This window comes from Colius striatus, chromosome 4, assembly GCF_028858725.1.
Source record: "Colius striatus isolate bColStr4 chromosome 4, bColStr4.1.hap1, whole genome shotgun sequence".
In the NCBI taxonomy this organism is placed as follows: Eukaryota; Metazoa; Chordata; class Aves; order Coliiformes; family Coliidae; genus Colius; species Colius striatus.
Window position 1 is genome coordinate 80886776 of NC_084762.1, and position 24516 is coordinate 80911291.

Sequence of the window (24516 nt, forward strand, 5' to 3'; positions counted from 1 at the left end):
AGGGTGAGAGAAATAGTTTTTATACATTTGTGCATATTTCATTACCAAAGAGGGGCTAAAACCCTTCCATAGAAGTCTACACGAAAACTCTGTAGAAACACCTGTGGACTATCTCCTGATAATGAAAATTTCTTCAGGTCATTTAATGATAGTCTCACATTCACAAACATTCCTTCAAAATATATCTGTGTCTTTATAATGAGAAATATTTTATGAAAGGCCATTACAGGCTATTTAATGAGGGTAAAAAATATGTTAAAGTTTTTGTATAAAGAACGCTAGAGAAATCAAGACTTTAAATGTGTATCACAATTACTGCCAAATCTAACTGCCAATTTAGTACACTCTCACATCTTTAAATTAAAAGAGATACTTCAAATACTCCCACAGAACTGAAAATAAACCTGGTTTTTTTTTAACTTGATCAACGATGTTCTGGAGTGTACACACATCCACACAATCACTACAAACCAAAGCCAAACCTTACTAATTTCTACAGTTGATAACCAAAAATACACTTCAGGTTTATACTGAAACTAATATAAATGAAACACAAATAACTGCTTAATGATTTCTGTTTCATATGAAAACCAAATACAGTGCTTTTTTTTAAAATATCCTACTTAAATTAGATATTATAAAATTCTATAAAAATGAGGCTCTGCAGTTTCAATGGGTATTAACAAATGAATATACACTAACTCACTCTAGATGACTATCTGATCCAGAAGGACAACAGATTCTAATCTAATGTTGTCTTCAACCATATAATGAGACTTTTACAAATTAATTGTGCTATAAAAGATGTTCCTTTATATATTTGTATTAATAAATTTTTGACGCACAATAGATTCACATGAAACAATGGATTAGTACAATAAAAATTTAAATTATATAATAAATATTATTCAACGGTATCAGCTATTCCTTCCTAGAACTAGTGAATGGATAAGAACATACCAACATGTAATTTGTTTCTAAATGTCTATGCTAGATGAATTAAGACATTCCAGAATTGTTCTTTCTCAGTCTCGTGTTTCAGATATCAACATTTGTATTTTAACACAATAAATAATGCTTTTTTAATACATCAAACGTTGTTCCTTATTAGTATTTTAGCATGTAGATTAAATTATCTGAATATAGGAACACACCAAATCTTTAGCTTTACCATTTTAATACCTGTAACTGATTTCCTTATTGTACTAAACTTCACTTCATTCTTTGATTTTGTATTTTTTTATAGAATTATAGAATGGTATGGTTGAAAGGGACCTTTAGAGATCATCTAGTCCAACCCCCTGCAGAAGCAGGTCAACCTAGACCAGGTCGTATAGGAACCTATCCATGCAGGTCTTGAAGACCTCCAAGGAAGGAGACTCCACAACCCCTCTGGGAAGCCTGTTCCACTGCTCCCTCATCCTCATAGTAAAATAGTTTTTTCTTATATTTAAGTGGAACTTTGGTGTTCCAGCTTCATCCCATTCCACCTTGTCCTGTTGCTAGCTACTATAGAAAAAAGGGATGTCCCAACCTCCTGACACCCACCCTTAAGATATTTGTAAATACTAATAAGATCTCCCCTAAGTCTCCTCTTCTCCAGACTAAACAGCCCCAGTTCCTGCAGCTTTTCCTCTTATGAAAGATGTCCCAATCCCCTGATCATCTTGGTGGTCCTGCGCTATTTGATGGAATAAAAAATGTACAGATGTTTTAAAAATTTAAAATTTTGATGAAAATATAAACTAAAGGGAGATGATCACAATAGCATCATCAATTATTCTAGAACAAAGCAACTACTTATAAAATACAGTTTTATGCTATGTTTGATTATATATAAACACATATGCAGAATATATTGATATTTTTAATCTCAAATCTCTATATTTTCATCAGATCTCACACTATGCTTGATAGTTTAATATAATGATATAAGCAATAAAGGTGCATCAAAAGAAAATTCCTTGTCTTTCCCTTTTTCTTTTTGTAAATCAAATTAATTTGAACTGCTATGACAATACTATTAATAATTTATTTTTTCCCACTAGAACTAGCTGCCCCACTAGAACTCAATTTCAAACAGATTTAATCCCTTTCCCATTTGGTTCACTTACATTTTTTTAATGAATACCTGACCTTTCCCTTTTAATTTATACAAAATATTTTTCTGTAACTACATAGGCACAAATAAAATAATATCCAATACCTCTATGAGTAACAACTGCAAGTTCTTTAGTTCTTTCTATCTGATCAGCATTTCTTGGTTGTCTTCTTGTGCTTTGTAAATTTGCTTGATGAAGGGAGAGTGCTTCCTTGGATGTGGCCGAGTCCAGAACTGATTTTCTTATATTCATAGCTTGTACTTGTTGCTCTTCAGAAGGTTGTCTACAGGTGGTCACTGCACTGGATACAGCAACATCAGCAGATGTGCTAGCAACAGTAATAGCACCAGTAGTGGCCGCAATACGCTCCTCTAACTCACCAGTGGAGGCAGTTTTGATCAAAGTGGAAGAACCTGTGGGACACACAGTAGCACTGGATGCTAACTTTTTCTTTTAAATTGTATTTTTCTGATCAGCCTAAGAGATTAAATTTCCCCCTGTTTAATATAGTAAAGACAACTGAAATGAAAAGAAGGCAATATGCTTTATTTAAAAATTTGAAGTAATCAAAACATTTTTTAATGCTAATGAACATTTTGTAACTATAGTGATATTACACATCTATTTTTAAATTTCCTCAAAACTTTACAGAATAAATCTTTGTACCAGTCATAATGACAATACATAATTTCCAACAACGCAAACTCAGTTTTCCAATCAGCATGGCTAGAGCAAAATATCCAGTTATATCATCGAAAGGGACCCCATATAAAGAAAAGTGATAACTGCTCTATCAAGATTTGAAACAGCAACATTATATAGTAATCAGAGAGCAGGTAAAGCTTCCATAGTCCAAATAATAAGGTTGCAAAATACATTGGTACATTTGATTGTTTCCATCAAAGCTTGATAGGGCTCAAAAACCTCATTTAGACTTGACTCAAGGTCAAGTAGATATGAAAGTTACATGTATAAACAAAATATCTAAGCATAATTACAGAATCACAGAATCATTTAGGTTGAAAAAGGCCTCTAAAATTGTCAAGTCCAGCCATTAATGTAGCACTACCACATCCACTGCTAAACCATGGCCGTAAGTACCACATCCACACATCTTCTAAATACCTCCAAGGGTAGTGATTCAACCACTTCCCTGAGATGCCTGTTCCAAGGCTTGGAACTTTCAGTGAAAAGCTTTTCCTAATGTCCCAACTAAACCTCCTCAGCACAGCTTGAGGCTGTTTCCTCTTGTCGTCTTGCTTGTAGCTTGAGAGAAGAGACCAACAACCGCCTTGACATAATCTCCTTTCAGATAGTTGCAGAGAATGATGTCTCCCCTTATCTTCCTTTTCTCAAGCTAGAAAACCCCAGCTCCTTCAGCTGCTCCTCATAAAATGTGTCCTCCAGACCCTTCACCAGCTACATTGACCATCTCTGGACATGCTCCAGTACCTTAGTGTCCCTCTTGTAGTAAGAGGCTCAAAACTGAACACAATATTCAAGCCATAGCCTCATCAGTTGTCATAGTTTGACATGCTTCTGTGCTAGCTGGGCCAAACCACACCACCAGTGCTGAGTACAGGGGGACAATCACTACTCTACTCCTGCTGGCCGTACTATTTCCAGGATGCCATTGGCCTTCTTGGCCACTTGGGCATACTGTTGGTTCATATTCATCCATTGTCGACCAACATCCTCAGATCTTTTTCTTCCAAGTATGTTTTCAGCCACCTTTCCCCATACCTGTAACATTGCATGAGCTTGTTGTGACCTAAGCACAAGACCTCGCACTTAGCCTTGTTGAACTTCATACAATTGGCCTTGGTCCATCAATCCAGCTTATCCAGATCCCTCTATGAAGTCTTCCACCTCTCAAGCACATAAACACACCTGTCCAACTTTGAATCACCTGTAAACTTAATGAAAGTGCACTCAGTCCTCTCATTCAGATAACTGATAAAGGTATTAGACAGAACAGGCCTCAATACTGAGCCCTGGAGAACACCAGTTGTAAGTGGACACCAATTGGATTGCACTACCACTCTTTGAGAGATTTTTTCCCACTAAAGAATACACCAGTTCAAGCCCTGAACAGCCAGTTTCAGCAAGAGAATGTTGTTGGAAGCAGTGTCAAAGTCTTCACTAAAGTATAGGTAGACAATATCCACAGCCTTTCCCTCATCCACTAAGGCGGTCACTTTGTCATAGAAAGAGATTTAGTCGGTCAAGTGGAACATGCCTTCCATAAATCCATTGCTGACTGGTCAGGATCACCTGGTTGTCCTATACATGCCATGTGATGACACACAAGATGATTTCTTATATAACCTTCCCTGGCACTAGGATCAGACTGGCAGACCTTGAGTTCCCCAAATCCTCCTTCCAGTCCTTCTGATTCTCCAGTCAATGGAGATCTTCAAGATTAGCCAGGAATGCTGATAAATGATGGTAAGGGAAAGGAGCTTAATAATTATATCTATACATGACATTGGTTGTAGGCTGTATCTGTAATTCCACTTTTCATCTCTGATTCCTGTAGTATAGTCGATTATTTTACTAAAGAAACCTCCACCCCAAAAATGTTTGATGAGATTGAAAATTGTCCATTCACTGATTGTGAAAATACTATGTTAACATTTCCAATTTGTCTAGTCGATAAAATGTAAAACCCATGTGGGAATTTTTAATATTTCATCAACTTTTTCATCCTTCCCCATTCCCCAGACTAGGCTACAAATGTTTGAATGCCAAGTCCCTCACTTGTGAACATTTTGAACATCTAACACAGTGGGAATTCCATCTTGACTGGAACAACTAAGTGACTGGGCAACGTATAATCATATTCATAATAAAAGATTAGAATAAACAAAGTTGATGTGGCATGAACTGTAGTATGTTATACTGGTATCTTGAAAACATGGCTTTTTTAGTGTATAATAAAGAATAATGGACTGTTGAATGGTTATGCAAACAATACTATGCCACACTTTTTTTATTCTGACCTGTCCTCTCATGTAGACTTTGAGACTTGTCCTATAAGTCATGGGTGATGACAGAATGGAAATAAATCGGAGATTTTGTACTGTTAGAAGAGCCTATATACTAGAAAATGGATACAAGACTCCCAGAGTAACTTAGCAGTATATAGCACTTTTCATGCACAAAGTATATAAAATCTTTTGACAGAATTATAAAATATACTGTATAAATAAATTGAACATAACAAAATGTCAAAATGTTTAATCTTGCTAATAGAGTCTCTCATTCTCTCATTTACTGCAGCAATTCGAGGCTGAAAATGTTTTGTTTTGCTATACTATTAAAAATAATACTACCATAACAGAATACTTGGCCGTTACACAGACAACTAATAACTATGGGTAAATGATATTTTTACTATCTTATATTTAATGTCTTATTATATGCTTTGCAGCACAGCATTTCTAAATCATACACTGTTGGTTTCCTCTACAAAATTAAACAACCTTAAGAACATCAAGGAAAACTCCAGGGTAATGTGTCAGAGATTGAACCAAAAACTTACTGTCCTATGATGAGAGCAGTGTAAGTAACTAAAATATATCTAGATATGTTTTTCACTTTGTTTCAGGATAACAGAAGAATGTCACAACAGTGAACAATATCAAAAGACTAGAAAAATGTCATGGTTTAATCCCAGCTAGCAGCCAAGCACCATGCAGATGTTTGCTCATTCCTCCTCACTCCACACCTGTAAGATGGAGAATAGTGTCCAAAAAACATAAAACTTGTGTTTTGAGGTAAGAATAGTTTAATGATTAAAATAAAATATAAAAATAAAAATAATAACAATAATTGCAAAGAAAAGGAATATAACAGAAATAAAACGCAAGAACAACTGACACATACTGCAACTGCTCTGCTCACTACCCACTGACCAATGCCCACCAATCCCCAAGCAGCAATCAGCCCCTCATAGCAAGCTTCCTCCATTTTATATAATGAGCATGACATCCTATGGTATGAATATCCCTTTGTCGAGTTCTAGTCAGCTATCTTGACTATTCTCCTTCCCAGGTTTATATGTACCTCATCACTGGCAGACCATGGAAAACTAAAAAATCCTTGTCTTAGGATAAGCACTGTTTATCAAGAACTAAAACATCACTATCATGAACATTATTCTCAATCCAGATTATACTAAATGCAAAACTCAGTACTGTACCTGTTACTAGAAGAAATATTAACTCTGTCTCAGACAAAAAAAAGACAACTAGTTATGATACAGGATACAATAAATTTTGACAGACTAGTATCAAGATTAAAATACATTAAATACATGAGCATGGTTCAAGAGATATTTTGGAATAAGATAATGTTGATTAAAACAAAAAAAATCTTAATACATGTTACAGACCTATTTTAATAAAACCTACATGCATGTGTTTTATCGTGAAAGTGAATATAGAAGAACATGAAGTCACCTGCTCCCTATATCAAGCTCAAAGCAAAATAATATATTCAGAATCTCAGTCAAATGGCACATTATGTCCTAGTGCTTTAAAGATGCACAGGACTTTAAATGAAAACAGATTAAGAGAATGATAATCTCAAAAAAAAAAAGTACGAAAAATTACACTTACTTAAAACTTCAAAGCTTGTACATTGAAAAGTAATGTACTACTTTGATACAGAGGCAATAAAACACCTAACTTGTTAGGCTTCCACAACCACTGCCACCACAAAAAAAGAACTCATAGAATCACAGAATCCCAGAATGGTAGGAGTTGGAAGGTAGAGATCATCTAGTCCGACTCCCCTACCAAAGCAGGTCCACATAAATCTAGTCACATAGGAACACATTCAGCTGGGTTTTTAAAACCTGCAGAGAAGGAGACTCCACATCCTCCCTGGGCAGCCTGTGCCAGTGATCCCTCACCCTCACAAAAAAATAGCTTTTTCTTATGTTTAAATGGAACTTCCTGTGTTCCAGCTTCTTCCCATTACCCCCTGTCCTGTCACTGAATACAACATAAAAAATTGACACCCCTACCTCCTCACATTCACCATTTAGATATTTGTAAATATTAACGAGATTCCCCCCTTAGTCTCCTCTAGACTAAATAGCCCCAGTTCCCACGGTCTTCCCTCATAAGAAAGATGCTCCAGTTCTCTGATCATCATCTTAGTGGCTCTGCACTTGACTCTCTCAGTGTGGTGTGATTTACACATAAGAATTTAAGACAAAATTAATGATATATATATACAATCGACTTAGTATCAGCTACTGCACAGAACAGATTTATCCACATTTCCCTAAATATTAATTGTAAACTGTAAAAGCATGAATTTTGGTGTCTATGAAAACAAGTTTAGACCAACTGAAACCCTTACACTGCACAATTTCCACTTCAATTAGCAGCAGTCAAATCTGACATTTCAGTTTGTTAAAGAGATTTTTTGATAAATTGTGATTTACTAAATGATTTTTTTGAAGTAGAAATTTGCAATGAAAAATGGAAGAATGGAAGACTGATATCTGTTTTTTTGACAAAGTTTAAACTGACAGTTCTCAGATAGCTGAAGTCATCTCAAAGAAAGGTCATCACTTTAAATTCACAATAATTTAGATGTAGAGGCAAGAAAGAATAATTGTTACTTGAGCATGGGTTCAAAAAGAAAAGGAGCCTGACCAGCCCAGGTTAAAGCAATCTGAGATCTACTAGACTGGAGAACCATTTCTCTAAGTGAGTCCTTCTGGACGAGGAAGAGATTAAAATCAGTAAAACTGAGGGCATTTCACATGTCATATTGAACTGCTTAGGTGAGGAAAGATTTGAAGCAGTATTTACCCATAAAAATCCAATTATGTGGAAGTGGAAGAACGAGTCAGTTCAGAAAACTAGTCTGAATGAAACACTACTCAAATGTGTTGTAACTGCTAAAAGTTTGAATAATGCAAACATATGGAAGACCCATAAGCCTTTCTATTTATACAGGGGTGGAGGTTGCTCCTGATTACAGGTTCATCTTTAGTTAAGCAAAAAGTCAAGAGTCTTTGACATTTGCCTGAGACAAGAATCCAAAAATAGATTATGAATCTGTGCTAGATGCACACACTTTGCATATGCAATATGCTACAAGTATGTACAGGGTTCCCATTGTAAACATGATAACAAAGGAAATTTACCCCAGATAAATTCATGGTGGAAGTTCTCAAGTAAATCTAAATCAAATAGACTAGCTTTTTATAAGTAATCCCTGACAGAATAGAACAATCTAGGGAGATAATGAAGCCTTCAGCAGAAGAATTTACCACCAGAAAAAATTAAAAAAGGCCGAAAATGGTGTATCTTAAGACAGTGAAATGGTTTTACTGAAAATGATGGGGTTTACTTCCCTTTTAGAAGACTATAACTTGGGAAAGCTTCCCTTTAAACAGGGAATGCTAGAATAACGTATCTTCCCTCCCAGTACAGATGTTTAAAATATATTAATGTAGGTTGTAAGTAATATGCCAACGTTAAGTTAAAATTTAAAATCTTTATAAACAACTAGCCGGAAAAAAAGTACTCACAGTAGTTCATATATGTTGGAAAGACAAATCAGATAAATGCAAGTCTTGTTATAGATCTTAATTTGAATCTTTGTACACTTTAGAAATAAGTTATTTTCTTAATCAAAATAACTCCATTTCAGAGAAGACAATCTGAATGTTATCCTCATTGTATAAGACTCAGTTCTATGCTATGTTATATTGTGCTGTATTCAGTCCTAGATAAGATGCAGGTTTCTGTTGTTATCTTCAATTTAACTGGAATTATTTTTCTCTTCCATTTGTACAAGCTTCCACAAAGTAATGATTAGTCAACATGCGTTAACACATTATTTAAAATCTAGGCCTTTTTTTCATAAAATTAAGCAATTACCAGTATTTAGTTGTCATTCTTTCTTACAAGATGTGACAAAGAAATATGTTTTAGCAAGATTCAGATATGATTTTAAGGAAAAAAAAAATAATTGACTAAATAAAAGTGACAGTGTGAAATCACAAAACTTGACTCTGTCAAAATAAATGTCTCAAATGCAACTAAAAAACTTGATTCATAAAGAAATATTTGGCAAAAGTTTTAAAGATTTTCTAAATTTGTTTTTATTTCAGACAGAGATGATGAACAAACAAATGTTTTAATATTTATTTGTTCACTGATTAGTATTACCACGCTGATTAGGAGTCAAACTGATAAAAAAAGAGGAAACATTCTGTAATGTGAGTTTGGTCATATAAAACTGGGACTAGAACAATATTTATCCACAAGATAATAGAATAACTTAAGGCCAAATGGACCTCAGTAAGTCTCCTCTTGCCCTGACAACCTAGAGCAGTCAGTTATGAGGTCTCATCTTCACGCCATGCTGCACCATGGAAAGTAACTCACTTGCAGTCATTTGGAAGCTGCTATTAGCTTTCCCCTCTTCTCCAGGCTGGAAAAGCCCAGCTCCCTCACCCCTCTCCTCACAGGGCAAGTACTTCAGTCTGCAGTCATTCTGGTAGCCTCTTTTTACTAAACTTGCTCCAGTGAAGAACTCATTTTCCTGTCAAGGGGCCCAAAACTTGATGCACTATTCCAGCCCCGGTCACAAGGGTGTTGAGTAAATGACAACGATTTTCTCCTTTGATCTAATGGCTACATTTCTGTTGATATGACTTAGGATACTCTTGGCCATTTTTGCTGCCAGGGCACACTGCTAGATCATGTTCAGTTTTCTATCCAGCACAATGCACAGGGCCTTTTCAGCAGAGCTCCTTGCTATCCGCTAGTCCTGTTACCAGGAGTTCTTCCTACCAACATGCAGAGCTTTACATCTGCCCTTGTTGAGTTTTGTAAGATTTCTCTTGGCCCATTTCTCCATCTTGTAAATGTCCCTAGGAATGGCAATCTTTTCCTTGACTATATTGACCATTGACTAACATTTTGGTGTCATCTGCAAATAAAGTGAGATTTCATTTTGTCACTGATTCAAGACTATTGAAAAACATGTTGAACTGAACTTGTACCAGTTACTGAACTCCACTTGTTACTGGACTCTAGGTAAGAGTGTGGACCGTTTATGACTGTCCTTTAAATTTCTATGCTTTTTACTTCAGCAGTGGAAGGAAAAAACCTGTCAAATTGATCATAAATGGGATCTAAGGCAGCTATTTAAATTCACTAGAATTCATTTTGCTTATTAATTCCTAGGAATTTGAGATCAAAATGTAAGACCAAATGAAGATCTTCATTATCTTATTTATTCAGCATGAATTAAATATGCATGATTTTTTTAGTCCTTGTGACAAATACAATCCAACCACAGAATTCTCAAACAAAGGTAAAGGTCCTATTATTATGTTACTATATTCTGATTACTATATTCCACCTTCATTCTTCTTTCAGATATTCAAGGACATTCCATCAAGACTTATTTAATATCCTTACTTCAAATCTTCCTATAGTTAAGTAATTTTGCAGTGACCAGTGCATTTACTAAGAGGGTTTTTTTTGTAATAAAATATCTTAATTAGTTGTTATCTTTGATGTTCTCTATCATTAAATATCTGTTGTCTGTAAGACTTTCCAATAAAGTTACAAATGTAGTTAGAAGAATGTATTCTGGATCTCTTAAAGTATTTTTTTAAGTTAATGTAGAGAATAGTTTATTTGACTCTTTTAACATATTTTTAGATGTCATTCCAGCCTTATTATTTCCACTTCTTTTTTATTCCTCAGAAATTTCTATTATTTTTACCTTATCTAATATGCCACCATAATATATAGCAATATATATAATGATATTATAAGATACAGTATAATAATTATGTATTTTTTACATTATATAATATTTTTATCTTAAACTCAAATTTGTTTCTGTTGATTTACAAGTAAATAATAAAAAAGAGCAGAATCCAAATTACAAATATGCATTTGAGAAAATAAAATCAGTATAAAAGGCTGACACAAAACATTCTTCTGATTTTTAATTATCAGATATTCAGAAAGAAATACATGACTTCAGTTTTCATATTGTCCGATATTTATGTGAATTGATTCAGAATTAAATGATTTTTTCTGTTTGGTATCCAAAGGCACTTCTTTACCCTACTACATTCTATTTGTGTATTTGTGAAGCAAAAAGCCCTGTCAATTTTGTATTTTTCTTTTCTGTAATTTGCTCTTGTGAGTAATTTATTTATTTTTTGAAAGAGTAGGATAACATCAAAGAGGCAAATCTTCAAGAATAATTACTATACACACTATATACATAGCAATGGATACAGAAACAATGTAAGAAAAACACATGTTTCTTTCTGTCAAGGAACTACTCATGACAAAATGACACTGAATCTGTTTTATACACTCTGCTGTGTGAAATATAATTCACTGTTCTTACCTCAAACCATAGACCAAAACAAGACCTACCACTACATTCCTTCATGAATGGGAACTTAATGACTGCATTTTTTACAATTTTGGAAAGCATCTTATTCCAAGATTTTAAGCAGAAGAATCAAGAAATAACAAGGAAAATGCTGCAACTTCATTTTATTGATGGTATATTTACAATAATTTGTTTTGGTTTTAGTTTTTGGTTTTTAAAAAAGCAAGTTAAAACCATCATGAAATCTTGAACGTATATTTTCAAAAATTATGTTGATGTGTACATGTATTGTGGATGTTTAATCAGAGGCTTCCATAAGTGTGAAATTTAAAGGTTCTGATTTCTAATTCTGTTATTTCTATCACCTTGGATATGCCATTATATTTTAATCTTCTCATTTCTTATCTACAAAGTGAAATTCTCTCTTTCCTTTTACTGACAGACAGATATTAGTATTAGTTGCCTAATGTCTGTTCTGTGCTATAAGCAAGTAAACTAACACGCATAAATCAAATACATAGATAGAACAAATTGTAATGGAAGAGGTCATGTTCGTTAATCAAATCATGAAAGAATGGTTGTGCAAGGAACCGTTTAAAGTCATTGTAAAACTCTTGTAAAACTTTAACCGTAAAGTCTCTACAATGTGCACAGGTGCAGTTGGCTGAGATGCTTATAGCAGGTATAATAGGTTGCGCATGAGCTGATAAGAGCCAAGAGAAGAGTTCAGGAGCGGGCCACTAGAGGAAGACTACTGATTTCATCCCAGCGACCACCCTACGACCACCAGGAGGCAGAAGACAACCCCCTAGTACCAAGACGGGCACATGCGCAGAGTACACCAGGGAGCGATGCACCCGACCGATAAGGATTGTATAAAAGGACTCTGATACGGGGCGGGGGTCGCCCGCCGTTGGTGGAGCAGTCTCCTGGCAGCCCAGCGCTGATTTGCTTATTTGCCATTTGCTTAATAAATTTGATCTATGAGTCACTTAAATTGGCCTGTGAACTTTTTCACAGCAACTTATAACACAAATCAAATAAAATCAAATCTACAGATTGCTAAAACCAGAACTACTCATTAATATGACTTTGACACTTCAACTTTTCACTTTTTTAATGAAGTTCAGATGTGTGGAAAAATAGTGAATCATAAACCCAGTAATAATTGTCTTCCATTTACTATAAAAAAAAAATCTCTGTATCATTTCTCTATTTAGGTTAGATAATTAATCTTTGTCCTAAACAGGCTAAATGTCCAAATTTTCTTTTCTAAATCCAGTGTTAGGCATCAAAGAGCTATTTGACACAAACTTATTACCAAAGATTAGTAATTTAAGATTCTAAAAATTTATCCAATATATTAATCTCCACTGCAGTGCAGATAATTTTAGGAGGTTATTATTTTATCTTTGTTTTTAAACAGATTAGTACTTGTTAGAAACAATGTGAAATTCTTAGAAAGGGTATTCATTTACCAGGCAAATGGCAAAGACAAACTTGAAGCAAAGATATCTTGCCAGTTTACTATGATTTTAGTCTATGTATATTCATAACATAGGAAAGATTACAAATCTTACTACTTTAGCACAATTTTTGCATATTTTACCTATGTCTAGCTAAATAACCAAAAATGACACATAATTTGCCCAATGCCCAATGCCCCAACTGCAAGCAGTAGAATGGGCACTGGTTGTGATACCTTGCACAGCGGGTCCACCACACAGATCCCCTGTGGTTCCCAGCTCACCAGCCCTCAGGGAAACATGACCCTTGCTGCACCCTTAACAATTACTGTCTTGATCATTGTGAAAAATACAATGGCTATGAACAAAGTAAAGCATTGCATTTAAAAAGAAGTATTATTCTTCTCTTATGAGCTAATCTCTAAACAGACTAAATGTTAACTATAAAGTAATGCAAAGTTTAACAATTTATAAATGAAACTATACCATCTTTTATACTTTTTTTTTTTTTAAAGGGTCAGTACAGGCTAAAAAATAATACTTTTTAAGAAAGGTCAAGTCCTAAGTGAAATCAAAATGACTTTCTGGGAACAAGGAAAATTCTTTCAGTGCAGAAACTTATTCAAAATCCACTTACACCTTACAGGGATAAAGCTATTCCGGAAGAACAATATGTGCTGCCAGCATCAAGTGAGTACTAAGTGAACATTTAAGCTATGAAGTAGGCATTAAGTGCAAACAAGAGCTTTATCTCAGGTAAAGCTTCCCTGTGAGATGCTCCCAATGATCCATTAGCCAAAATTTCAGGATATCTTAAGCTAAATGTTGATGTATTAAATAAATTTCAAATAGGTACTTCAAAGAGTTAAAAATGTATTGCCTTAATGAGCATTTCAGGTAATATTACACCACAGTACAATTATAATAATGAAAAGAGTTATGTTTCAATAGCTAAAATAGTTACTAATATCCAAAATATCTACCTCAGATACTGCAAGTACCATTCCTCAGCAGTGTAATATGCTATGCAGAGATATACTCACAAAGAGGTATCTTTTACGGAAGAAAGATACATTAACATATCTAAAACCATGTCATTTTGATTTTTAAAAATAGCAGCTGGTTTTGGACACTTCTAACAGTTATTATCTCATAGAACTTAAAGAGATCAAATTTTGAGACGACTAGTTGCTCAGGATATCTGAACACTCCAGACTTTTACAGAATGGTTGAGGTTGCGGCCTCATCTAGGTGGACCTGCTTCTAAAGGGGTTCAACTAGACGATCTCTAAAGGTCCCTTCCAACTCCTATAATTCTATAATTCTACACTTCTAAGATGGGCACCACTAGAGATTGTCTAGTCCACTCCCAGCTGCTAAAAGCTGTGTCAACTACAGCAGGTTGCTCTGGATTGTGTGCAGTCTATGTACAGCCTGTCACTACAGAAACACTCACAACTTTCCTGGGAAAAAATCATTCTATTTATCAATCATAGTCATAGTAAAAAGAATTCTTTCATTTAAGTGTAATTTCCCATATTCTGATATGTGCCCATTGACATTTATGCTTTCTTTGGACGTCAAGATAAAAGCCTGTCTCCATCTTCTTTCCCAAAGTCATATCAATGATTATGCAATAAGTCATAGGTTTCTGGGGTTTTATTGGTGAAGCTATGGTTGTCACCAAGCAGATTTATTTATTTATTTCCATTACTTTCATGCCTTTTAAATGAGTAATGTTCCATTTTCAACATCCTTAAGGAAAAGTAAAATCCTAGCTATAAAAAAAGAACATTTTCTCTGTTTTTTTACTTGAAGAAGATTTTTTTGTTTTCTACACAGGAATGTAACATTCTTTGCAGTATATATAATCTTAGAATTTAAGGTCTTTAATGAGCAACAAATTGAAATAAGTATCACTTAAATGTTACTGGAATTAATACCAGTAAAAATTATAAAACATATATATAAAATAAATTTCATATCTTCTCCCATTTAAACTATTTCATATAGTGCTGTAGTTTGAGAATAATTTCTGTAAACTTATCTTAATGGAAACCAATTTGTACTAAACAAGTCTTTCCTGGAATTATGTGAGTGTTTCTGACAGGCAAGAAGTTTTGATGGGCTGCTTTAGGGGATAAAAATTCCTTTAGAAATCTTTCTCTTCTCAGAAATTTAACTATGAAACACATCAGACATCTTCTGAATGGGTCTTGAAAAATATTGATTCTCATTCTTTAAACTGATGTTTTATTTGATGCTTGTAGTATATCATGTTCTCTGTGTTCCTGGTTCTTTCTATTTAGAATTTGGCTTCTGTCAAAACAATTTTACTGTCAACAGTTTCTGCCAACAATTTTACTGTCATCGCTAGATATTTACTTTACATAAATTAAACATTACTATGATCATCTTTGCAAAGATTTCTGAAAGATTTTACGGAGTTTCCAGGTAACTTACTCTATTTCTAAAAAAAAGGTTCTGGAAAGCAGTGATTGAACACTTTCAGAAGGTAATAAGTAAATTAATTTCACCAGGAAATAGTAATTAAAACTAATTTAAAAAACAAAGCAAAACAAAATACATTACATGACTTCTAACACAAGATGAATACAAAACCAAACATTTTGCCTCTGTACAAAGACCATGGGATACTTTAATGTCAATTGAACTCTCAAAAATGACATTGTAATAGTCTTCACAAGAGGAAAAATAATTAATTTCTTCCAGTTTTGTTAACATTCGTAAATTCACATTAGGGTCATTGGGAAGCTGAATGATTCTTAGCTTAACCACTACTGACTGGTTTGATCTAAGTGTCAAAACACTGCTCAAATGCCTTAAAAGAAAACAGTAGAAGGTCAATTTCTTAAAACTGAAATTTCCTTCAAGACCACCCTTTTTCAATCATTACTTTACTTATCACATATAGGTTTACAATTTTCCATGGAAAATATGATTTCAGCATGTGACTTCGATATCTCTTTCATGAAAAGACAAACTACAGTGCACGAGACACCATTAAAATGAAATCTTTTCTTCTCATGACTGCAGTTATAAACTTATACATGCTGTTTGCCTGTTTGTTACATCTATACACTAGACATGTCTATTGGGAAATATTGCTCTTAATCCTTAGTTGACTATCAAGTGAGAAGAGAATGGAAAGGAGTTACAGGTGAAAGAGTAGAAAAACCAGCACTTTGTTTTACTTTCAAGAAGCAAACATGCCTGTTCTTTTTTGTATTTGTATCAGCTTTTTTTAATATGTATATATGTCCTTCAAGGCAAGGATTCCCTTCACAAGTATTTGTATATATTATAGTGCACTAAGGCAGTACTTTAAATCAAAATAGCCTTACTAATACAATATCTGTCAGTGTTAGGAAGAGTGGGAAGATTAGTGTTACCAGGTTTTCAGATGCCCAGGAATGGGACGCATAAGACCCAGTGCCCCACCCCAGTGGTAACTTTCTGCATGACTTTAGTCAAATTACTTAATCAGTACACATCTCAGTTTTGGCATCCAAAGCAGACATAATAACTATTTCTAGTACTATCATTGTGATTCATGACTTTCCAGTCTCTGTATCTCCCCTCCTCCCACAGCTTGATTTATTTTTCAAGCTGCAGGGTCTTGCACTAGTCAATCATTTTTCAATCAGAAACTAACCCATGTGTTTGATGATCTTTGCTGTCTTTTACTGAACTTTGCTATATTTCACTTTCACTTTTCTATATTCTTCTGACATGCAGAGAGGCCAGAGCAACAGGAGTCAAGGTGCAGGTCAATTTATACAGCAGCATGTTTTCTATTTTGTCCCTTTTTCCTAACATTTAATTTAAAAAGTACTAAGTGCTTTTTTAACCACTATAGTATGGACATGAATTCTATGTAGTGTTTTTAGTATACTGACTACATCAGAATACAATGAATGGTTATTAAGAAGATATTATATCATTATTAAGAACTCGAAAAACTTCAGGAACAATAAAATAGGGTGAAGAGACCTCTTTCCCAAGTTTATATATGCACATGCAGTCAGCCTGGGACAGAAGTGGGGAGAAAAGGGAGCTTCACATGCTGTCACCAAAATGGTGACATCATTGGAGTATCTGAGAAGTGGTGGTGCAACTCACACATCTGGAGTGTTGTGATGGGGATTTTGGAAGGTTTTAAGGACAAATTCTTGATAGGCATACTGATGGGAAGTAATCTTGAAAGTAAAAAGGAATCCAGAAAGGCTGGACATTCTTCAAGAAGGAAATCTAAAAGACGTAGGATTGTGTTGTACCAATGTGCAGGAAGATGAGCCAATGGGGCAGAAGACTGAAGAGTGAGCTTCTGCTGGAGCTCAGAAGGAAAGAAAGATTAGGCAGCTCAAGAGGACTACAAGGAAGTTTTGAGATCATGCATGGAGAAAATTAGAAGGAACAATTAGAACTTAAGTTGGTCACTACTGCAGAAGACACTAAGAAGAGTTTCTACAAATATATCAGCAACAAAAGGAGGACTAAAAGGAACATTCATCGTTTAATAGATACAGGGGGAAGCTTAGTGACCAAGGATGAAGAAAAGCTGAGGTATTTAATGTCTTCTTTGTCTCAGACTTCAGTACTAAAATACTGTTCCCTGGCACCTGACTCCCTGAGCCAGAAGACAGGGGCAGGGGAAAAAGAAAGGACAGAAGGAGGATCCTGGGAACTACAGGCTAGTCAACCTGATCTTGGTGCCAGGGAAGGTTATGGAATAGCTCATCCTGAGTGCCATTGTGAGGCACATAACAGGACAACCAAAGGTTCAGGCCCAGTCAGCATTGCTTTATGAAAAGCATGTCCTGCTTGACTAATCAGATCTCCTACAATAAGGTGACGTGATTATTGGGTGAGATTATTGGGCTGTGGACGTGATCTTCCTGGACTGTTAGTGAAGCCTTTCACACAGTCTTCCACAGCATCTTCCCAGAGAAATTGGCTTCTCATGGCTTGGATGGACCTACTTGGTGCTGGATGGAAAACTGGATGGCTGGACCCAGAGAATGGTGGTGAATGGAATTACATCCAGTTGGTGGCCGGTCACCAGTGGTGTTACCCAGGGCTCAGTGTAGGGATCTGTTCTATTTAACATCCTTATCAATGACCTGGATGAGGGGATTGAGTGTACACTCAGTAAATTTACAGATGATACAATGCAGGGTGGGTGTGTAGATCAGCTTGAGGACAGAAAAGTTATTCAGATGGACCTGGACAGGCTGGATTGATGGGCTGAGGGCAATTGTAAGAGTTTTAACAAGATCAAGTACTGGGTTCTGCACTTGGGCCTCAACAACTCCATTCAATGTTACAGACCTGGGAATATGTGGCTGGAGGGCTGTCCAGTGGAAAAGTACCCAGGGGTGTTAATCAACAGTTGACAGAACATGTGTGTGCCCAGGTGGCCAAGAAGGCCAACGGCATCCTGGCTTCTCTTAGAAATAATGTGACCAACAGGATCGAGGAAGAGATTGACCCCACATACTTGGTGCTGGTGAGGCTATACCTCAAATACTGTGTTCAGTTTTGAGCCTCTCACTATAAGAAGGACATTGAGGTGCTGGAGCATATCCAGAGATGGATAAAAAAGCTGGTGAAGGGTCTAGAGAACAAGTATTATGAGCAGCAGCTGAGAAAGCTGGGGTTATTTAGGCTGGAGAAGACTGAAAGGGGGTATTAGTGAGGTGGGGGTCAGTCTATTCTCTTCACTAACAAATGATAGCACAAGAGGAGATGGGCTCAAGTTGCCCCTGAGATGGTTTAGGTTGGACTTTCACTGAAAGGATTATTAAGCATTGGAATGGGCTGTCCAGGAAAGTGGTGGAGTCACAACCCCAGAAGATATTTAAAAGACTCATATAGGAGGTGCTGAGGGACTTTGTTTAGTGATGAGCTGGACAGAGGTAGCTTATTGATGATCTTAAAGATCTTTTCCAACCTAAATAATTCTATGATTCTGTGATCCTATGATGGCACAGGCACTCTAGGCTGCAGCAAGCTTTTATCCCAGAATTACTGGAACTGCCTTTGCTTCTGATGACCATGAGCACAGATTTATCAGCCGGCAGTGGAGGCAGTAACCTCCATCCCTTCTGTTTCAGGTGGGAAGAGCTGGCTGCTCACACTGTATATCTGTCCACACTATGGCTGAGCTGTGAACAGATTGCCTGGAGATGTTATGCAGTCTTCATCCTTGGACTTTTCAAGATAGATAGGACTGGATGCACTCCTGAGGAACCTGGCTTTAACTCAATGTCTGATTTCTTTTGAGTAAGAAGCTTCCTTCCAACCAAAATTAATACTTATTGCTCCTAAGCTACATCTTAGGATAACAAATTTTTTATGTCATTCATAAAGAACATTTTAACCTCTTCAATATACTGCTAGATCCTCAGTCCACACTGTATGATGCAAAAAATCCCCTTGTTGATCCAAACTTTTCTGATACACTGATAATAAACTGAATATGAGCCAGCAATGTGCCCTCATGGCCAAGAAGGCCAATGGCATCCTGAGATGCATCAAGAATAGTGTGGCCAGTAGGTCAAGGGAGGTTCTCTCCTCCTCTACTCTGCCCTGGAGAGGTCTCATCTGGAGTCCTGTGTCTAGTTCTGGGCTCCTCAGCTCAAGAGGGACAGAGAACTTCTGGAGAGAGTCCAGTACAGGGACACCAAGATGATCAGGGGACTGGAACATCTTTCATACAAGGAAAGGATGTGAGAACTGGGGCTGTTTAGTCTGGAGAAGAGCAGACTGAGGGTAGATCTTACTAACATTTACAAATATCCAAACGGTGGGTGTCAGGAGGTTGAGACATTCCTTTTTTCTATTGCATCTAGCAACAGGACATGGGGTAATGAGGTGAAGCTGGAACACAAAAAGTTCCACTTAAACATGAGAAAAAACTATTTCACTGTGAGGGTGAGGGAGCAGTGGCACAGGCTGCCCAGAGGGGTTGTGGAGTCTCCTTCCTTGGAGGTCTTCAATACCCACCTGGACATGTTCCTATGCGACCTGATTTAGGTGAACTTGCTTCTGCAGGGGGGTTGGACTAGATGATCTCTAAAGGTGCCTTTCAACCCCTACCATTCTATTATTCTACAATTTCAGTTATCTCATGGCAAAAAAGAACGTATGTCTGTGCAGTGGAATTTGAGGACATGGGCAGAATAATTTTTAAACATTTTTTCCACACATGCTATTTTACACCTTCCATAGTTTGTCCTGCCTACTTGTTCAAGTCAATTTTTTCTCAACTAGCACAAACTAGATTCCAACCAGGCTAAGCACTATACAAGAAGGTTTCTTATCCAGTAAGTCATAATTGTTTAACAGATACCTTTCAGGTTCGATCTCCTTTTTATGCTGGTATTCGCGCCCAAAACTTTATCTCATAGTTCTTCACTCTCTACTCTAAAGACTCAATGAAACTTTTAAGTTTTCATTAAATAGATTTGAATTCTTATTTCTTAAGGAGTTTGAAGGATACCTTAAAAAAGGTACATTTTTTCTAGAATTAGATTATCTCCGACTTAGTTCTGAAAACACAAATTTCCTCAATCTTACCCATACTGTGAATTAGTAAAAGATATAGTCTTGTATTTAACACTAAGAAATAACTTATGACATAACATATTGCATGGGTCACTTCCGTATTCATATTCCAGAGCAGAATTTTTGATCTATTTTTCTATTGGAAAAATAATAACTTTCCTATCTTTAGGCAGGAGACTATTCAGCTTACAACTCAGTCTTCATGCTTATGGAGTGACTAGTCTTCACAAATAATGAAGGAGGGAGAAACACTTAAAAGAGTGAAACAACTATATTTCACATACTTTATGCCTCAAAATGTAGCTAACTCATGTAGAGATAGAAGAGATAATTCCGCATAATAATTTATGCAGTCTGGTTAGAAAGTACATGCAAAATTCAAGTATGAGGCAAGAACAAAAATCCAACATTCAGGTTATTTATTATCTAATTGTCTACATCTTTCTGTGGTTTTCTTATCAAAATGTTCTCTTTACTTGTGTGAGTGTACCTTAATGGTCCAATTAAAAACACTCTCCAAAATGAAAAAATACCTTCTAGAAAAATATAAAAGTTGAAAATGTTGAGTGTGGTAGGAGAGAGGGAAGGACATTGGAGTAAATCATCCAGAAGAAATAATTCTAATACATTTGATGTCACTGACAACATTCATTTTAAAATTTAAAATCTGTTTTCAAAAGTTAGATCACTTCATGTTGGTTTACTTTGGAGTCTAGTGAACTTCACAGCAGTCAAAACTATTAAAAACCTAACTGGAATGACTTATCTCTGTTGGTTATGGAGAAATAAATTTCATTGCATTAGAAATAAGTCACTCAACAAAAAAACCTAGGCATATTATCTGTTTAACTGACTTGAGAGCTGGCCAGAGAGGAACCTCATGAGGTTCAACAAGAACAAGTGCAGAATCTTGCACCTCAAGAGGAACCACTCCATGCAACAGTACAGGCTGGGGGTTGATCTGCTGGAGAGCAGCTCTGCAGAGAGAGACCTGAGAGTTCTGGTTGACAATAAACTAACCATGAGGCAGCAATGTGCCCTCATGGTCAAAAAGACCAATGGCATCCTGGGGGATGCATCAACTAGTGTGTGGCCAGCAGGTCAAAGGAGATTCTTCTCCCCCTCTACTCTGCCCTGGTGAGGCCTCTTCTGAGTCCTGTGTCCAGTTCTGGGCTCCCCAGCTTAAGAGGTACAGGGAACTTAGAGAGTCCAGAGCAGGGCCACCAAGATGATCAGAAGACCGGAGCAACTTCCTTATAAGGAAAAGCTATGGGATCTGGGGCTCTTTAGAAAAGAGGAGACTGAGGGGAAACTTCATTAATACTTACAAGTGTTTGAAAAGTATATGTCAAGAGGATGGGGCAACACTTTTTTCTGTAGTTTCCGGTGATAGGACAAGGGGTAATGGACATAAACTGGAACACAAAAAGTTACACTTAAACAGAAGGAAAAACTAATTTACTGTGAAGGTGATGGAACACTGGCACAGGCTGCCAAGGAGGGTGTGGAGTCTCCTTCTCTGGAGTTTTTTAAAACCTGCCTGTTAGTGTTCCTGTGTGATCTGATGTAGCAGGATCTGTTTTAGCAGAGGGATTGGGCTAGATGGTCTTTATAGGTCCCTTCCAACACCTACCATTCTCTGATTATGGGAACATTTCAGTGTCAACGTTGTTCAAAGGAGAAACAAAGTGTTCCAAGAGTTTATCTGAAGACCATTAAATATTCTGAATGTAGACAAGCGTTTTATCTCAGGTTTTTCCCTCAATTGTTTTAACATCTTGATATGGAGAAATCATCAGTGCAATATATTACGTTGTTTGGTGGTCACGAAGCATACCAATATACAGATTAGTGTATTAATGTTTTGACCTCATAAAACTGAAATATTTTGAAGGTCCTATAAGCTCTACAGTTTATTATTATTAGAAGGGTTCCACTTTCAAAGAATATATATGATAGCCTTTTTTTTTTGAGTTGTAGTCGGTTTCCTCACTAGATTCCTTTTTAATATAAAACTCATTACATAGATATTACACAATTATCTAAAAAAATATATTTTGTATATTCTGTTATATCTTTAACAAATGTGAAGGTCTCTTTACTGCACAACTTAACACTTATTTCACAAGTAAAGGATGAACCATCAATTTGAACATTGGCACAGACTATCATGTTTTCACATTTAACATTATTTCTATTGATTTTTAAAACAAATTACAATGTTATTTCAAGTAGAAAAAGTTAATTCAGTTTTAGAATCATCTTTCTGGAATTATATAAAGCATTACAATTAACTTACTTAACTGCCAACAGTGGCTTTATTAAAACCTGTAATTGGGAGAATTCTAAAAATAAATGTTTTTAAATGGGTGGGGGTCAACAAAATGCAGCAATTTTTCTCATCTCTGTCTTGACTACAGCTAAATCGATGTAATTCTGCACACTGTCATTGTGTGGGTGTAGGTTGTCAATAAAAGATCTCAAGAGTGCAAAAGTGAAAAATCATCTGTTCAGAAAGTACAGCACAGTATAAGATAAAGCAAAGCTAATAGACCTACAAGTACAAAAATCCACTAAAAATATTTTCTTGTGTGATAATGTATGCAATTCAAGTTTTTTGTGTTGCCTGCGGGCAAAAAAACCAAACCACAAAACAAATAAAAAAAAATGCTGAGAGTCTCTGGTAATTTCCTTTCATTTTATGAAGAGAGGCTTCATTTTGCCTCCATCCATTACAAAATCAGGAGCCATCTTAGCCATCTGGGCTGTTTAGACTGTAGAATTTCAGGGTCTGAAAATTCATAGATTTACAATTCTGAGAATTAAAAATCTGTCTAAAAACCGTTAAGTCTGTCATCTACCAAATAAATTACCAATTCAACCAGTAAATTATTTACATTGCCCCAAGCAAAAGCAGGCACAGTGGTAATTGAAGTAACAGACTTTTAAACCATGCAACAAGTGATGCAACACCTTAATTTCTCTTAGTAACTCACAAACCCATGAGCATGCTGGGAGAAAAGCCGTTTCCTTGAGTGGTCACATTATTTGAGATTCAATCTGAGATTAAGACATCTACATTCATGTGTTTATAGGCGCACTAGGTACATAATCTATTACAATAAATACAAGTGTAGTCAGTGTAGTCACTAGAATGTAGTGGCTTAATTCACCTTAAAGTACATACCTTGTACAGGACATAACAGCTGCTTATATGCTGTTTGGTGTAATTTAATGTGTAAGAATAACAGAATGATCACTCTGTAGCCCGCACTGACAAGATTAGCTAGGTAGGGGGAAGATATTCATATACAGTTTGGGTTGGTGCTATTTTGTTACATCATAGCACACTACTTTGCAACACCTCCATTCGTCTGCCAGAAGAGTCTTCTGCCACCACCATAAAACTATCTTTTGTATCCTAGGTGATTTATACATGAGGACACAGATACTCTCATACCACTGAACTGCGCCTGATAGTCTCCTAACTTTAATGGCTAGTTAGATACCCATAGATATACACACATATCTACATTTTGATGTCTTGGAGATGAATTTCACCTCAGACTTCATTAAGACTGTTGAATCTTCTGGCAGTAGTACTGTATACTGTTTGTTGCATCAACCTTTGAGATGAGGAATGAATAGCAAAATCTGTTTAAATTGTTCTCTGTTCTGAAAAGAAGTGATAGTTTTCCCCTTCTGGCAACTCCAGCCATGATGTTCTTAGGCAGCTTTGTACTACTTTTGCTCCCTACCTGATTGCCAATTGCTTCAAATTCTCCCTCAAAGCAAAACTAACCCAAAAAACTAAGAAATGTTGAACTCCATAAATAATTTCTGCATCATGATACATTTTCATTCATATATATAATAACAGAAAAAAAACGCAAACCAAACATCCTAATGATAGCAAATCAAGCAGAGAAAGAGAAAACTTCAGTTTTCTCTATATTGCT

General features: G+C 35.9%; 1 protein-coding gene across 3 annotated transcripts in view; it reads right to left on the minus strand.

Moving 5' to 3' along the window:
- Positions 1-24516, minus strand: part of CSMD3 (CUB and Sushi multiple domains 3) — a 611954-nt gene that overhangs the window by 363226 nt on the left and 224212 nt on the right. Inside the window, exon 7 of one of the 3 annotated variants that reach the window (XM_061994594.1) lies at positions 2207-2515. The exons of the other annotated variants lie outside the window; for them this stretch is intronic. Coding sequence (XP_061850578.1) covers positions 2207-2515 — 309 coding nt within the window. The remainder of the gene's footprint in view (positions 1-2206; positions 2516-24516) is intronic. 3 annotated transcript variants of the gene reach the window in all.